This window comes from Eptesicus fuscus, chromosome 12, assembly GCF_027574615.1.
Source record: "Eptesicus fuscus isolate TK198812 chromosome 12, DD_ASM_mEF_20220401, whole genome shotgun sequence".
In the NCBI taxonomy this organism is placed as follows: domain Eukaryota; kingdom Metazoa; phylum Chordata; class Mammalia; order Chiroptera; family Vespertilionidae; genus Eptesicus; species Eptesicus fuscus.
In genome coordinates, this window is record NC_072484.1 from 66,054,443 (window position 1) to 66,071,931 (window position 17,489).

The 17,489-nt window shown below is 50.7% G+C and overlaps 1 protein-coding gene across 6 annotated transcripts in view; it reads left to right on the forward strand.

The window, feature by feature from the left end:
- Positions 1-17,489, forward strand: part of RAB43 (RAB43, member RAS oncogene family) — a 57,675-nt gene that overhangs the window by 12,825 nt on the left and 27,361 nt on the right. For 2 of the 6 annotated variants that reach the window (XM_054723619.1, XM_054723620.1), the window contains exons 2-3: positions 6,356-6,539; positions 7,424-7,667. In XM_054723619.1, the coding sequence (XP_054579594.1) occupies positions 6,356-6,539; positions 7,424-7,593 (354 nt within the window). In that variant the 3' untranslated portion in view covers positions 7,594-7,667. Of the gene's footprint in view, positions 1-6,355; positions 6,540-7,423; positions 7,668-10,091; positions 11,155-17,489 lie in introns of those variants that run through there. The other 4 variants (XM_054723621.1, XM_054723618.1, XM_054723617.1 and 1 more) reach the window with 4 other exon arrangements.

Below are 17,489 nucleotides of genomic sequence, written 5' to 3' on the forward strand. Positions count from 1 at the left end.
CTGTCTTCTGGTATTCATTATTTCTGATGAGAAGTCACTTGTCATTTTTGTTGTTGTTCCTTTATGTATTTTTATTCCTCCCAACTGGTTTAAGAATTTCTTTTTTATTTTTGGTTTTTATCAGTTTGGCTATGGTCTCCCCTGATATATTTTGTATTTCTTCTGCTTGGGGTTTGCTGAGTTTTTTTGATAATTAAGTTAGTCGTTTCATCAAATTTGCAATTTCAGTCATTAGTTCCGCTACATTCTCAATATTTTCTACTTCTGGGACTGCAATTATGTGAATGTGAGACTGTTTGATATTGTCCCACAGATCCCTGTTCATTTTTTTCAATATTTTCCCCTTTATTCTTCAGATTGAATATTTCTATTGATTTTTCTTCAAATTCACTGGTTCTTTTTTTTTTTTTTTTTGCATTTTCATGCTGCTGTTAACATTATTGAACGAATATTCCACTTCACTTATTGTACTTCTAAGTTCTAGAACCTCGAGTCTCTTTTAAATATCTTTAAAAATTATTTTCATTTTTTTGCTGAAATCCCCTATTTACTCACTTATTATGATCATATTTGCTCTAATTCTTTGACCATATCTTCCTTTAGTTTTTTTTTTTTAATATATATTTTATTGATTTTTTACAGAGAGGAAGAGAGAGGGACAGAGAGCCAGAAACATCGATGATAGAGAGACATTGATCAGCTGCCTCCTGCACAACCCCCACTGGGGATGTGCCCGCAACCAAGGCACATGCCCCTGACCGGAATCAAACCTGGGACCCTTGAGTCCGCAGGCCGACGCTCTATCCACTGAGCCAAACCGGTTTCGGCTTCCTTTAGTTTTTTTATTATATTTAAAATAACTGTTTCAAAGTATTTGTCTATTAAATCTATATATGGGCCATTTTGGCATCATTTTTTTATTTTTAATTTATTTTTAATCCTCACCCAAGGACATGTTTAGAGAGAGGAAGGGAGGAATGTCTATTGGCCATCTGTACATTCTCTTTGGAGAAGTGTCCACTCAGGTTCTCTGCTTATTTTTTTTCCTCCCTTGAGCCATAACATTTTATTGACAGGTCAGAGGAAGAGCCAGGGGCAAGGCTCCCTCCCTTCCAGAGCATCCCTCTGCTGGAAGCAGGAAGCCCAGGAGATTGCAGGACTCAGGCAGTCTCGGTGATGGGCAGGCTGGTGATAGGCATCCTGGCCCTGAAACAGGCTGCGGTAGGTGGCGATCTCCTGCTCCAGCTATGTCTTGATGTCAAGAGTTGCTGTTACTCCAGGTTCTGACGCTTAGGGCCAGCACAAATGTCACTCGGCTAGGCTTGGATACTGCTGATAAGCGCCTGGATCTGTCAGCTGGGCTCTAAAGCAAGCCTGTGTTTCAGCCAGCATGCCTTCTAGGGTGGCTTTCATGCTGAGCTGAACTGAAGCTTGATCTCCAGACCGGTGGGTGACCTCTGTCTTGCTAATCGTTTTTTTTTTTTTTAAATATATTTTATTGATTTTTTACAGAGAGGAAGAGAGAGTTAGAAACATCGATGAGAGAGAAACATCGACCAGCTGCCTCTTGCACACGCCCTACTGGGGATGTGCCCGCAACCAAGGTACATGCCCTTGACCGAATCGAACCTGGGACCTTGCAGTCCGCAGTCCGACGCTCTATCCACTGAGCCAAACTGGTTTCGGTGGTTTTTTTCTTTTTTTTTAAGAGCGAGAGAGAGAGAGAGAGAGAGAGAGAGAGAGAAAACATCAGTTTGTTGTTTCACTTATTTATGCATTCATTGGTTGCTTCTTTTTTTTTTTTTTAATATATTTTATTGATTTTTTACAGAGAGGAAGAGAGAGGGATAGAGAGTTAGAAACATCGATGAGAGAGAAACATCTATCAGCTGTCTCTTGCACACCCCCTATTGGGGATGTGCCCGCAACCAAGGTACATGCCCCTGACCAGAATCAAACCTGGGACCCTTGAGTCCGCAGGCCGACGCTCTATCCACTGAGCCAAACCGGTTTCAGCCATTGGTTGCTTCTTGTGTGTGCCCTGACCAGAGATCAAACTGCAACCTTGGTGTATCCGGACAACGCTCTAACCAACTGAGCTACCCGGCCAGGGCCGTCTTGCTAATGGGTTAAATCGGCAGTTACTCTGTGTGGCCAGCGACCTCCTGGTTCAGCTCCTCAGTCTGTCTGGTGAACCAGGTCAGCATCCTTCCAGTTCTTCTCAACCATGACCAGGTTTCTCATATCACTCAGGATCTTAGCAGGTCAGTGCTGGAGCGGAATCCACCTCCACACTGACCTTGTCACCATCTGGCCCTTTAGGGCACTGATTTCCTCCTCATGGTTCTTCAGGTAGGCCAGCTCTTCCTTCATGCCTTCAATCTGCATCTCCAGATCTGCTCCTGCCTTGGTCAGCTCCTCCAGCTCTTTGCACAGGCCATTGGTGTCAGCCTCCATGCTCATGCGTAGGGCCTGCTCTGCCTCGAACTTGGTTGGAAGTCACCCACAGCCAGACGGCGTTGTTAATCTGTAGGACAGTCCTGGAGTTCTCAGTGGTGGCACCAGGAATCTTGTCTCAAAGATCACCAATGGTCTGGTTGTAGTGGCTTTAGTCACAGGCACCCCGGGTGCCTGCTTCTGGTGCCAGTCATGATCTTCACCTCCAGGTCACCTGTTGGCCTCCTCCAGGGCACGTAACTTCTCCAGGTGTGAGGCACTGAGGTCTTGAGGTTCTGCATGGTCACTGTCTCGTTGCCCACCAGAAGCCTGTGGGGCCCAGCCAAGGTGCCCACATAGCCACCTCTGTAGCCCCCAGAGGAGGGGTGAGGACGCGAAGCAGGCGGAGGACCTCGGCACACCGCAGTCCTCTAAGCCCCATGAACGGTGGTGTGCGGTAGGTGCCTCTTGCTCTGAAGTGCAAGGTGCCCACCCATGCCCTGGAAGGATGAGGAGGCCCACAACTGGCAATGCGGCTACAGGAAGTCCTAGGGAAAGAGGACTCCGTGACACTCGTCAGAGGAGTGGAGAGGCTGTTACCTCTCTCTACTTACTTTTAATTTGGGTTGGTTGTGTGTTTTTTTTTTTTGTTTTTTAAAAAAATATATGGCCCTAGCCGGTTTGGCTCAGTGGATAGAGCGTCAGCTTGTGGACTGAAGGGTCCCAGGTTCGATTCTGGTCAAGGACACATGCCCAGGTTGCGGGCTCGATCCCGAATAGGGGACATGCAGGAGGCAGCCAATCAATGATTCTCTCATCATTTATGTTTCTCTCTCTCTCCCTCTTCCTTCCTCTCTGAAATCAATTAAAAACACACACACACACACACAAACACACATATATATATATATGTGTGTGTATATATATATATGTTTTTTTTTTTTTTTTTTGCCTAGCTGGTTTGGCTCAGTGGGTAGATCATTGGCCTGCAGACTGAAGGGTCCCAGGTTCGATTCCAGTCAAGGGCACATGCCTGGGTTTCAGGCTCCTCCCTGGCTCGTGCAGTATCTTAGTAGTTAATTAAATTACCGGTTGATCACTTTGATCCAGTGTATGTTTGTTTTTATGTTTTGTTAGTGTTCGAGGATGTTTGTTTTGCTTCTCTAACCTGACAGAACTTAGCCTCCAAACCTGAGACTTACATTGGGTCTTGGTTTTAGGCTTTGTTGGGGCAGGTTTATGAAGGCCTTCCTCCAGCCATGGTTCTCACTTATAGTATACAGCCTTCCTGATGTCTCAGCTTAATATCTGGGTCATTAACAAGGTGCTAAAGAGGCACCTTGATGTGTCTGGGGGGGAACTTTAGCATCCCCTAGCACTGCTCAACCTCTATTTTTATGTTTGGTCTATTCTCAACCCCATTGGAGCCACTCTGCTTAGATTCTGGTAGTCTGATTCTGTGCATGGAGTCCTCAGGTGAGGACTCACTGGGAACTCCCCCACATAGACTTTTGGGCTCTCACACCCCCTGCATTGCTCCATCCATTACATCCAGAGATGCTGACCTTTGCCTCCCTGGCTCAGTGGGACCACCATGCTCTGCTTGGATTCTATCCCACTGTCCTGTGGTTAGGAAACGGCCCTGGGTAGAGAGTTTTGGTGATCATGAGGTACATTTCATGAGTTTTGCTTCCTTCAGGGTTACAGTTTTGTGCTGCTTGTTGTTTACATCCTGGAAATGGCAGCCTCCCTGTTTCCCTCCGTCTAATGGTTGTTCATGGAGGGAAGGTCTGTCTGCCACTGATCGCTGTGCCAGAGCTGGAAGTTGTCCTGGAGCTCTGGGCCTGCTCTGGGTGCGTTAACATCCACGTTCCCTGCTTGGCTGCTGTCTTAGGATCTCACTTAGGGATTCCCTTTGCTTCTCTTTTGAGTTGAATTCTCTGTTTTCTGAAGCCCACATTTTCTTAATTTTGATTGGTTTCTTTAGGTAGAGGAACCTTCAGTAGTTTCCTGATAAAGGGTGGAAGGAAGGTAAACTTTTTGAGGCCTACATGCCTGAAAACACCTTTATTAAGTCATCACACTTGACTGATAGTTGATTGAGTAAAGAATTCTAGATTGGAAATAATTTTCCCTCATAATTTTAGGCATTGTTTGACTGAATATATAATACCATGTGAATCTTGAAACCTGTATTTTCTTTTTCTGTTTTTACTCTGCAAGTTTTTCTTTCCTATTGTTCTGGAATTCTCAGTCATGTGTTTTGTGTGGGTCTGTTTTCCTTCATTGTGTGTGTGCTTAGTGGATCCTTTCAATCAGTTCTGGGGCATTTTCTTGAAGTATTTCTTTGATTTTACGCTCCCCCCTGCCCCTCCCTGAACCTATTACTATCACATATTGTACCTCCTAGGCTGGTTCTACAATTTTCTTTTCTCTCTTTTCCATCTCTTTGTATTTTTTTCTTTACTATGGAGGGATTTCTTCAACTTTTATCTCCCAACCCTTACGTTGTATTACTCATTTATGTTATATAGTTAATTTTCAAGAGCTCTTTTTTTATTTCTGAATGCTCCCTCTACTTAAAGTGTTTATTGTTTCACAGATCTTTCCTATCTCTGAAACTCTTGATGATTGCTTTTGAGGTTTTTTGCTTTTGCATAGTATCTGTTTCCTCCAAGTTGCTTTTTTCCATGTTTGTTCAGCCTCTGTCTGTAGTGTTATATGCTCTCCTGTGGGGTGTGGAGATGAGTGCTTGGTCACTTGGATCCCAGGTTTGTGTAGTGTCAATGTTTACACCTTTTGCTTCACCCCATGCATGAGCTAGCAGACAGCATAAGCTGTGGGGTCTGGAGCCTGGTTTCCTTGTAGCCTCTTAGAGCTGAAGAGTAAATAGGAATCCTCGGGACTGGAGGATTTTATGTGGCCCAGAGGTTAACTCTCAGACTTTTCTTGGTGGGGCCTAGGGAAAAGCTTGTCACCTCCATAAGGAGAGGGTCATTATCCTTGCCCCCAGGAACTTTCTGTGACCCCTGAGGTCTGTCCCACTCCAGACAGACTAGAGGGCCTCTGACCCCTTGAGAACTAGATAGAGAGGCACTGACAGTACTTGCACCAGCAAAGGAGGGTGGATGGACCTGCAGCCCAGTGTGGACCAAAGGCTCGTGTTCATCCTCAGAGAGCCCCGAGAACCTGTGATTTCAGGAGTGGAGAAGGCAATCCCTGAGCTCCTGAGAGCCCTGGTACCTGCCTGCTCTGATGCCTGCCCAGTCTCTCTCCCAGTCCTAGTCCTAGAGTGGGAGGCCTCCTCGTCTGGGCACAGTGTAGGGCCAGGTCTGCCCTGCTCTATCTTGTGTCTATCTTGCCAGACTGCTGCCTCTATAGCAGGCTAGGGAAGCTCCTGCCACACACAGGTAACTCTCCTGCGTGGCCAGTGTCCAGGAGGGCTGGGTAGTGGGCTCTAATGAGTGTTGTTAAGTGAAGACATGGCAGGAAAAGATGCCAAGGTTTTTGCTTTTGGTCAAGATGGGTCAATTGCTGGTAAAGGCCCCAGCAAGGGCTCTGCCCACTGCTTCCCCTAAGCACTCATTGACACAGCCGAGGCCTCCCTTACCACCAAGTAGTGAGCATATTCCTGGGTATTTCTGATTCAGATAGAGAACCCTAGTTCTGGGGGAGCCTTACACAGTGCAGGGCCACTGAGTTGCTTTCTAACGGCTCAGAAGGGCCTCTCTCTCTCTCTCTCTCTCTCTCTCTCTCTCTCTCTCGTCTCTCTCCACCTTCTAGACCTTCTGTGTAATTCCAGTCAAGGTGTGGGCTGGTGGCCTGCCAATTGGAACCAGTGCTTTGGGCATGGGTGTGTGGGGTTGCCCTCCCTGTCCCGGCCATGTCATCCGGTTCATGGGAGGCCCTGTTTCTTTAGCTGCAGATCTGGGACACTGCCGGCCAGGAGCGATTCCGCACCATCACCCAGAGCTACTACCGCAGCGCGAATGGGGCCATTCTTGCTTACGACATCACCAAGAGGAGCTCCTTTCTGTCAGTGCCTCATTGGATCGAGGACGTGAGGAAGTACGCTGGCTCCAATATTGTGCAGCTGCTGATCGGTGAGCTGGGAGGGAGGAAGTCGGGGCTGGCAGGGTTCCTTGGGGCCACAGATCCCGTCTGTCTCAGTTTCTCCTTTTTTAAAAAAAAAAAATATATTTTATTGATTTTTTTACATAGTGGAAGGGAGAGGGAGAGATAGAAACATCAATGGTGAAAAAGAATCGTTGATCGGCTGCCTTCTGCACATTCCCCTATGAGGGATCGAGCCTGCAACCCAGCATGTGCCCTGACTGGAATCGAACCGTGACTTCCTGGTTCATAGGTCGATGCTCAACCATTGAGCCACACTGGCTGGGCTCTCTCTCTCTCTCTCTCTTTTTTTTAATCCTCACCCAAGGATATTTTTCCATTGATCTTTTAGAGAGAGGGAAGGACAGAGCGAAACATCAATGTGAGAGAAACACATCGATTTGGTTGCCTCCTGCATGTGCCCTGACCAGGGCCCAGGCTGGGGAGGAGCCTGCAACCAAGGCATGTGCCCTTAACCAGAATCGAACCCGGGACTCTTTGGTCTGCAGGCCAACACTCTATCCACTGAGCCAAACCAGCTAGGGCTTCTCTCTCCTTTTTAAACAAAGGCAAGCCAGAGCGCAGAGAGGGGCTGCGCTTATCCAGGCAGGAATGGAGCCAGAACTTGACATTCTGATTCTGCTAGTCACTTGTAAAGTTATATTTAAAATTGGAATTTGGGAAGAAAGGAAGCTAAAATTTGATTTGCAGTGTGCTGTATCTGCACAGTGGTTAACACTGGTTAAGTCTTCACACGTGTCTTTGGATTTAATTCCCATAATCTGGCTACTCCTTATTTGTCAGGGCGTGGGCATGAGGCTCAGAGAAGTGAAATAATTTCTTTTCTTTTTTTTTTCCCATTTTTTTTATTAAGGTATTTATATGTGTACATATCTTACCATTGGCCCCCCCGCCCCGCCCCACTCCCATACATGCCTTCACCCCCCAGTGTTTTGTGTCCATTGGTTATGCTTATATGCTTGCATACAAGTCCTTCGGTTGATCTCTTATCTCCCCCACCTCTCCCTACCCTTCCCGCTGTAATTTGACAGTCTGTTTGATGCTTTACTGCCTCTGTATCTATCTTTTTGTTCATCAGTTTATAAAGTTCTTTATTATCCTCAAATGAGTGAGATCATGTGGAATTTTTCTTTCATTGACTGGCTTATTGAGAAGTGAAATAATTTCTCAGTTCACATAGTCTGTGAGCATACACACGTGAAGTTTGAGTTTAGTTCTACTAACCGTAATTCAGCAGAGTAGGGCTCCTCAAATGTTCCCATGCCTCCAAAGCCGTAAAGCGCGGATGCTGGGCGCCACTTCCAGAGCATTCAGTTCAGGAGGTCTGGGTGAGGCCCTGGAATGCACATTTCTAACAAGTTCCCAGGGGACATCTGGGCCATACCTGTTGCCGGCTCAGGGACCCCACTTTGAGAACTATGTTGCAGAGATGCGGATACCTCCATTTTCCATTTTTTCTCCTACATAAACTTCCCAGAACTGGGCTCCAGAAGCTTTGGACCACTTGTGTGACCCCTGGGTCCTCCCCTCAGCAGTCAGACTGGTTTTTCTAAGATGAGGTTGTACAGGTGGGTCCTGGATGTCGCTCCAGCTGGGGAAAGGTGGCTTGCTCCCACACAGCCTGCCTGGACGGGTGAGAAGGGCCAGCGGAGCTCGTCTGCCTGGGCAGTGATGGAGCTCTCCCTACCCAGCCTTCCACGTCCCTCTTATCCAGGACATTTGAAATAAGACATTTTATTGTCGAGTATTTTACACAAATACAGAAATAACCTAGTGTAACGAACCTTAGATACCCATCACCCAGCTTCAGCAACTCCTGTCACATTTCACCTCCATCTGCATCTCCTCCCTCCCTTGTATTATTTTTCAAGCGATTCCTAAACACTTAAAAATATATGACAACAGTACCATTTTCACATCTAAATATGTTGACATTTCCTGAATAAAATCAAATAGCTGACCTGTATTCAGATTTATAATTACTCATAAACAACCTATGCTTTTTTTCTTTTTGAAATTAGGATCAGTTTCACACATTGAAATTGGTTGCTACATCATTTAAGGTTACCAAAGAAATTTCAGATATTTATAGACATTTATCTATTTTTTTGTCCTCCCTATAATCACGTTATAAAAGTCAACCACTTAGAAACTTTAAAAAATTCTTTTAAAAGCTGAAACCGGTTTGGCTCAGTGGATAGAGCGTCGGTCTGCGGACTGAAAGGTCCCAGGTTCGATTCCGGTCAAGGGCATGTACCTTGGTTGCGGGCACATCCCCAGTAGGGGGTGTGCAGGAGGCAGCTGGTCAATGTTTCTCTCTCATCGATGTTTCTAGCTCTCTATCCCTCTCCCTTCCTCTCTGTAAAAAAATCAATAAAAATATATTTTAAAAAAATTCTTTTAAAAATTGGGTCAAGGAGTAGTTTACCAGATGATTTAGAATGTAATGAGACATCTCACACCTATAGGAGAAGCCAAAGATGTTCTCTCAGGTAAAGTGGTAGTCTGTGTTCTTTTTTTTTTTTTTTTTTTTTTAAATATATTTTATTGATTTTTTACAGAGAGGAAGAGAGAGGGACAGAGAGTTAGAAACATCAATGAGAGAGAAACATCGATCAGCTGCCTCTTGGACACCCCCTACTGGGGATGTGCCCGCAACCAAGGTACATGCCCTTGACCGGAATCGAACCTGGGACCTTTCAGTCCGCAGGCCGACGCTCTATCCACTGAGCCAAACCGGTTTCGGCTAGTCTGTGTTCTTAGTAGTAGAAAAATAGGAGAGAATAAATAATAAGCATAATAACAGAATTTTAGCAAAAAAACAAAAACAAAAACACACACAAAAAGAGCAGTGCCAGATTTCTTTAACTTACACATTTATGGAGTACCTGCCAGATGCCAGTTGTTTTCATATTTGTTGTATCATTTTATCCCTGCTCTGCAGAGGGTGGCATCATTGATGGAGAAATTGAGGCTTCCTAAGTCAGTTGTCAGCAAACTCATTAGTCAACAGAGAAAATATCAACAGTACAACAATTGAAATTTCTTTTGAGAGCCGAAAACCGACTTCTGCGCATGGGCCATGAAGTTTCAATCGCCCGCACGTGGTATTTTGTGGAAGAGCCACACTCAAGGGGCCAAAGAGCCGCATGTGGCTCGCAAGCCGCAGTTTGCTGACCACTGTCCTAAGTGATAGGAAACTGGAGTTTCTACCCAAATTTTCTTCTAGCTTTAAAGTATGGTATTCGTTTACCTAAATTTTACTGCTTCTATTTCTTAGAAAGAGTCAAAATATACAATCCTCTGGCAAAGGTTAAAAACAAAGAGCAGGTTGGACTAAAGGATAGAATAACAGCTTTAAAATAAAAGTTTGGTTGTTGTTTTAAAGATCACCGTGCACAACTAGTAGTTGACAGAGGGCATCGGGTGGGATTGGGCTTGTCAGCTTGGCCCTGCCAGGTAGGACAGGGCTTCCCTGTACCAGCCGACCTCACCACGCTGCTCCTGGCCTTTCCCTGCAGGGAACAAGTCGGACCTTGGCGAGCTCCGGGAGGTCCCCCTGGCTGAAGCGCAGAGCCTGGTGGAGCACTATGACATCCTGTGTGCCATTGAGACGTCTGCCAAGGACTCGAGCAACGTGGAGGAGGCCTTCGTGAGGATGGCCACAGAGCTGGTCATGAGGCACGGGGGTCCTCTGCTCAGTGAGAAGAGCACCGACCACATCCAGCTGGATAGCAAGGACATTGGAGAAAGCTGGGGCTGCGGGTGCTGACGGGGGTGCAGGGCAGGCAGGCAGGGGCTTCCCCTTCTCCTTGCTCTGGTCTGCCAAGCCCAGCCCTCCAGAGCTGGCCCTCCAGGGCACCAGTGATTCTAGAGCAGCTGGATAAAGTCCTGGAGTCATTCATCCCATGGCCTGGATGCTTGATGGGAAAGCTACCCCGAGGAAAGGAGAAGCAGGATTCCTCCTGCAGGAGGCCTGCTGTCACAGGGCAGGGTGTGGCCCGCCCTGCCAGTCAGTGGCTGTTGCCTTCACGCTCTTACATTTCAGGACTGGCCCGAGTTCACAGTGCGGACCACAGCTGGAGTGGGGCCTGGACTGTGCCTCCCCTGCTTTATACAGACGAGTTCTGACCATTTCACACCTGTGTCTGCTGCAGCCGTAGCAGCAGGTGGCTGCCTCCCAGGGATGTGACTGGTGCCCAGGTCATTCCAGGGCCTCCATATGAAGCTGCAGAGAGCAGAGCAACCAGCCCAATAGGTGGTTTCTGAGCACAGCCCTAACTCCTTCCAGGCCAGGAACCTTCTTCACTGCCAGCTCTAAGCTCACAGACACCATGGGTCCAACTTGCTGCCTTAGCAAGACCTCTCAAGATTTCCATGTAGCTTCTTGTTTTCATTCACAAAAGTGTAGGGTCATGGCCCACAGCCAAGCAGGGACTGTCTGCTGGCTTGGGGCCAAAGTTTTGTCACTCAGGTTGCAAAAACAGCTAATTCTTCAGTTCTGGGGTCTCAGAAGCTTGGGGGTTGGGGAATGAGATAGGAATGTGGGCATTTAAGGGAAAAGTAAAATCTTGCATCCTTGAGGCTCAGGTCTGAGAAATCTTTCCTGTTATGTTTAGAGCACCAGCTCTCCACCTCTCCAGTCTAGCTTAGAGTTTCCCAAACAAAAGAGGCGAGGCCTCGTAGCTCTGGGCCTGGGCATTTCACCACCCCGTCCTCGCCCCCTTTCCGCGCGCTCCTCCCTCCTCCCACCCCCCCAGTCCACCTGCCCTCAGCCAGCTCCACATGCACAGGTGCTGAGGTAAGGCAGGGTGGAGCCGAGGTCACTGGGGGTCTTCGAAGCAGCACCAGACGCTGGTGTAGCTCAGAGGATCCCAGGGTCTGGACTTAGGTGCTCTTCCTAAGGCAGTCCCAGTCCTCCCATGTCAGCCCCGTTCAGCCCCTCTGGCCTCAGTGTGGGGCCTCAGGAAATGAACTGTGAGGCCGCATCATGGAGAGGCAGCCCAGAGCCTGTCAGGCCCGCAGCACCCCAGGCTCAGCCCCAGTCCCCAAGGCAGGCTGTGGCACTCCAGCTGACTCCCCTGGCCTTCTACTCCAAGCACCTTGGTCTGCGTTGGCCCCTCTCCTGGGCAGGCCTGGCTGCAGAGCAAGAAGCCAGACCTTTGCAGTAGCCCTGCAGCAGTCTGATGAGTCAGGGTCGGGCATGGGTGGCCGAGACAGACATGCAGGCTGGGGGCTCCCTTTCAAGCAGGAGGCAGCCGTGGAACTGCTGAGCCTGGTTCTGGCTGGGAAGGATGTTAGCCGGTTGGGCCAGGAGCTGCTGAGCAGGGGTCTGCACTTAGGGGAATCGGCCCATTTGGGGCTGGGGTGGGGGTGGGTGGGAGCAAGAAGGCTGCCTGGCTTCAGTCCTCAGTGGCCTTGCTGATGAATGGGGCCCAGTTGCTGGCAGGGAGTTGGTGCCTGCCCGGCCCCTCCATTGCAGTGTCTGGGCTCCACCTGCAGAGTAGAAAGTGCCTGTTACCGAGGGGTTCCCTGAAGAGGGTTCCATTAAGGTCAAGGGCAAAGGTCCTCCAGCCCCATGACCTCTCTGCTAGGGGCTAGTATTTGGGCGGAGCTGGGCGTTGAATTGAGGCCCCAGCTAGAAAATGTCTCACGAAGCCCTGCCTGCTGTTTTCGGGGTCTTGGAGCAGAGGCATGGGCCTGCATCCCTATGATTGACTTGCAGCCCTAGTTTCAGCTGAGCGCACAGGAACCCAGCCGCATAGGGTTTAGGGAAAGGGAGGTCCTTCTACCCCTCAGATGGCCTTGGCGAGTAGGCACAGGAACAGGTAGCTGGCAGGTGACAGGCTCATTTGTCACTTTGGAACGTGAGCCACCACGACCCCCGTCCTGGGGGCAGGAGGCCTGAAGCCCTGCAAAGCCTTGGCTTAGAAGGGGAAGGAAGAGCGACCTAGCCTGGGACCAGGGAGGCTGCTCACTGGTCACCCCTTGGTTTACGCAGAAACCAAGGAAACAGCTCATTTTCCTCCGCTCTCACGATCGGAGATGTCTGAAGCTCTGGCCCTCGCAGCCTCTCACCTGGACGTCTCCCTGACCTTGGCTCCTGGGCTTCTAGTCTCGCTGCCCTACCCCCCTCCTGCGGCCATCAGTGTCCGCCATGAAAGGTCACTCCTGGTTCCCCCCAACACCTTTCAGGGGGCCCTAGGGTACCTGGAGTGCTGTCCACACTTGACCCAGAAGCCCAAGGCCTTCACAGCTCCACCCTGGCTTCGTTCCAGCACCTGCCTGTCCCCCAGGACCATCCTGCCCCCCTCCACTTACCCTGCCCTTTTATTCATGTCACTTATAATCCCACAGATGACCCAGCTGGACACCCCTGAGAACTGGCCCCGCCCCAAGCTAATCTCTTGTTCATAGTTCTCTCCAGCAAGAATGAGTTCTTCCCCTCCGCCTCCGCCTGTGAGGCTCCTCACCCACTCCTGGGCTGAGGCCATTTCCTTCTGCTCCGAGAGAGCTGCCCGCAACCTCAGACACACAGGCCAGTGCTCAGGGCCTGGCTGAGGGCGAGGCATTGACTGCCTGCCACGTGGGGTCCCTGCTCTGTGTGCCCGTCAGGCTGGGCCTCTATCTCTGGGCCTTAATCCTGTGTCAGATGGAGTAAGAAAATGAGGGAAGTAGATGAGACAGCAAGTGAGACTTGTTTCTGTTTCCTTTCCCAGCAGCCTCTGGGGCAAGAGAACACTTTAATCTCTATTTATTTTATTTTATTAGTTTATTTATTTTACTTGTAGAGAGGGAATCGAACCTGCAACCCTCCTGTGCATGGGATGATGCTCCAACCAACTGAGCCACACCAGCCAGGCCTCGCTCTTTGTTTATAAATCACCTAAGAGCAGGAGTAGGTGGGGAGGGGCCAGGGTGTGGGAGAGGGAGCAGGGGAAGGACATCCAGGAAGTGTCCTGGCAGCCAGGCCTGGGGAAGGGCAGTGGTCTGGGGGAGGCAGATGTGACATGGGCTGAGGGAGAACAAGAGGGAAGTTGATATAGTTATTGGAGGAGGACGGGGGGTGGGCAAGAGACACGTGATCCTGACTCCTAAGCCAGAGAGGTGGTCCCCTGTCCTCGGGGGTGGGGATGGGGTAGGGGTGGGGCCTGACCCGAAGTCACAAGCCCCAGCAGACGCGGAGCTGGAGGAAGCTCCGGATTCATACTGAACTCAGTTACTCTTCTCCAGGGGGGCTGCCGGGGAGGGGCCGGGGCTCTTAGGGACGCTCTGAGCCCCACTGTTCTGGACTGTTTGGGGCGGGGAGTGCCTTAGCCAGCCCAAGGATGCCATTTACCTTGGGAATTTACATGATCTGTTTATAAGTATATAAACCTTTATGTCACATCTATTTTTAAAAACATGGGAAAGTTGCCTTTATGGAAACTTAACAGAGCCAGAGTGTACACATTCCTAAACCATTAAACAGTTTTCTCTAATGAGCCAGTGGCACCCAAGACTGGTTCTCTTATCTTTGAGCCCAGAGCCAGCCCAGGGGGCTATATCCCCACAGATGGTCCCACCTGCCTACCTGCCCTCCCCTCCCCCTGCTCGTCTCCAGGCCTGGAGTTGGTTGATGAGCCTACACGTTGCCCACTGCCCGACGGTTAAGATCTCTCTGCCCCAGACGAGTATGGGATCCCCTGGGCAAAGAAAGAGTCAACTGCCCAAGGAGCGGGAAGGAGTTTGGGTCCCATCTCTGCCAGGGATACTCCCGTGACCTTGGGCAAGTCACTGTGCCTTTTGGACCCAGGTTCCTTCCGTGTGTTTGTGTGGGGAGGTAGGTTGGGGATATTATTTGGTGGTTGCCCGGAGCACGAGGCATTCCTCACACTTCTTCAAATGTCTACTTTTTCAGATGAGCCAACAGACTCGGGTTGGGAGTCCCATGCTTGCCAAAGCCTTGTAGCCGCAAGGAAGTTTAGCTCTTATTCCAAGTCACATCTAAGAACCCCATGAGGGCCAGACTGTTGTTCACTGCTATGTTCCCAGCGCAGCGCCGAGAACGGGCTAGGCACCGAGGGCTGAGGAACTGCTGAGGCCTGAACTGGCTCCGGCACCAGGAATCCCGTGAACCCAGAGTCCACCACGATCATGGGGTATGCTCCTGGCCGCTCACACAAGGCCTCTGCTGAAGGGGTGAGAAGAGAGCATGGCATGACTGCTCATGGCAGCCAGGTGGCATGCATCCACCTGCCAAGCCTTGTTCTCAGACACACTGACATCATGGGCTCAGACCAACCTCCATTCAAAGTCCAGACCTGCCCTGACTAGTTGTATGCACTTGGGCAAGTCATTTCTCCACTCGGGGCCTCAGTTTCCAAGGACATAGGATACTTTAGTTCCTGTCCTGCCTGCATCCGGGGATGCCGTGATGAGATCCTGGGCTGGGAGGAGCTCTGTAAATGGAAGGACTGGAGCAGGGCCTCCCGTCCTGTCTGTCCCAGGTGGCGAAAGGCTGCTGAGTTCCGCTGACTGAATGAGGGAGGCCCAGAGCCCTGGAGATTCCAGGTGGGCCACACTCCAGGCACTTGCCAACCACCTTTTCCAGGGAGAAGAAACACCGCTGTCTGAATTTCCTGCTCTCAGTGAATGCACGGCAGCCCCAAGCCCAATGTGTGCCCCTTGAAAGAAAAACCCACATCTGATCGGGCACTGCACACCCCTCCCAGAGGCTCTGATGTGGGCCAGGCTGTGCCCAGGGTCCTTCCTTTTCTCTGCCCACAGCAGGGACTACCCAGACCCCGGGTCAAACTCACAGTCCAGTCCTGGACTTTAAGGCAGGGAAACTGAGGCCAGGGACCTAGAGGGGCTTGTTCAAAGCCCCCACTGAATGTGCACCTGAACCTTCTAGTTCGGGCCAGGCCCAGGATGGGTGCTGGGCCCCAAGCTGAATCTGCCCCTGCTCTGCCTCAGCTGCGCCCTGCACCCTGCACACATCTGCCAGCAGCTGGGCTGGGGACAGGGGCCGCCAGCCCTCCCTCAGAGAAGCCAGGATGCAGGGTGCCCTGCCCCAGTGTCCCCTCTCACCCTCACAGCTCTGAGGTCCCTCCTCTGTCACCTTCCCCACACGCCACTCCCCACCCACCCAGCCTCTGCCCAGCCTCTGCCTGACGTGGCTCCTGCCTGGTCGACTTCTGACTGCAGGTCGCACACTGACCAGGTCACCCCCTTGCTCAGACCTCTGCACGGCTCCCTGCTGCCCTCAGTCTCCTTCAAGAGGCCCCAGGACCACCCATGGCCCGGCTGCACTCTCCCCGATCCTTGCCACCCCTAGCCACATGTGACCCTGCCATTTCCACAATGTGCTGCCTCCAGGCAGCCACCCCCCGCCCCTGACCCACCTGCTGTGTAAAGGGCTTCTCCAGCAGGACAACCTCCTGGCCCTGGTGCTGACTCTCCGACACGCCCAGGGCCCCTCTGTGCATGGGGAGGGCCCGCCACTGCCCTAGAGGCTGCCCCTGCTGTCAGTTCTCCCGCTGGAAAGGAAAGACCCAGGTGGCAGGTGTGGATCCACCTGGTGCTTCCTGGGCATCCCGGTGTACTCTCACCCCGGCCACCTCGGGGGCACAGGAAGGTTGGCTCTGGCACCGACCTCGGGACAGGGAGCCCAGGGAACAAGCTGCCGACATGGAGGCTTCCCCTTCATATACAATTCAGCGCTGCCAGTGAGGATGGTGCCCCAGTGAGCTGGAGGCTGTGTGCTGGGCGGAGGGGACCCAGGAGACGGGGCCATCATGAAGCAGGGCTTGGGAGAGGAGGCCAGGAGGGAGAGAGGCCCATGAATCCCAGCGAGGTTCCCAGGCCAGCGGCTGGCATCATGCAGGAGCTTGTTAGAAATACTGACTCTCAGCATCCACCTCAGAGCTCCTGAGTCAGAATCTAAATTTTAATAAGATCTCCAGGGATTTGTGTGTATGTTACAGTTTTTAAAGATATATTTTTATTGATTTCAGAGAGGAAGACAGAAAGAGAGAGAGAGAGAGAGAGAGAGAGAGAGAGAGAGAGAGAGAGAGAAAACATCAATGATGAGAGAGAATCATTGGTCAACTGCTTCCTGCACAAGCCCTACTGGGGATTGAGACCGAAACCTGGTTATGTGCCTTGACTGGGAATTGAACTGTGACCTCCTGGCTCATAGGTTGACGCTCAACCACTGAGCCACGCCAGTCAGACTGCATGTTATCGTTTGAGGAACACTGGTCTACACACCCTGCCCACCCCACCAGGGTGCATGGTCAGGCCCTGACCTCTCAGAATTTTTTAGGTTCTTCTTAAAAAAGAAATCCTAAGAGATCTTGCCCATTTCCCTCTGGGTGAAGTGTGTTTTCCTTCCTTTGTCTGAATGCAGACTTGATGCGTAGACAGCAAGGGCAAAGGGCTGGTGGTTGGCTCCTTGACAAGACCCAGGCTCTGACTCTGACCAAGATGGACAGAGACAGGGCCTTGTAGCGGGGAGTGGAATCCCCGGGGTCAACCTAAAACCCGTCTTCCACGCACACGCTCACTCTGTCTGCCAACGTTGGGCAGTCATCCCTGATAGGGATTCTTGTTTTCTTCTGGGTCCATGAGCACTTTAAGCTGTATACCTTTTTTTCAGAAAACATGTAGATTCGTATATAGCCCCAAATATGGCACATCGCCAGGATGAGGAGGCAGGAGGGTGGATTTCTGTCTCCAGGATCTTCAGACTTCCATTTGGATGGTGGTGACAGCCGTCGGAGGCGATGGAGTCTGATGCTTGCTGAGAGGTGTCTATGCTACTGCACTGGAGAGTGTAAGCACTGGCCTTGAGAGCCAGCGGCCGAGATAAGACCCGAGCCCTGGCCAGCAGGCTCCTTGAAATCCCGGGAGGGAACTGTGGGTTTTGTGGGTGA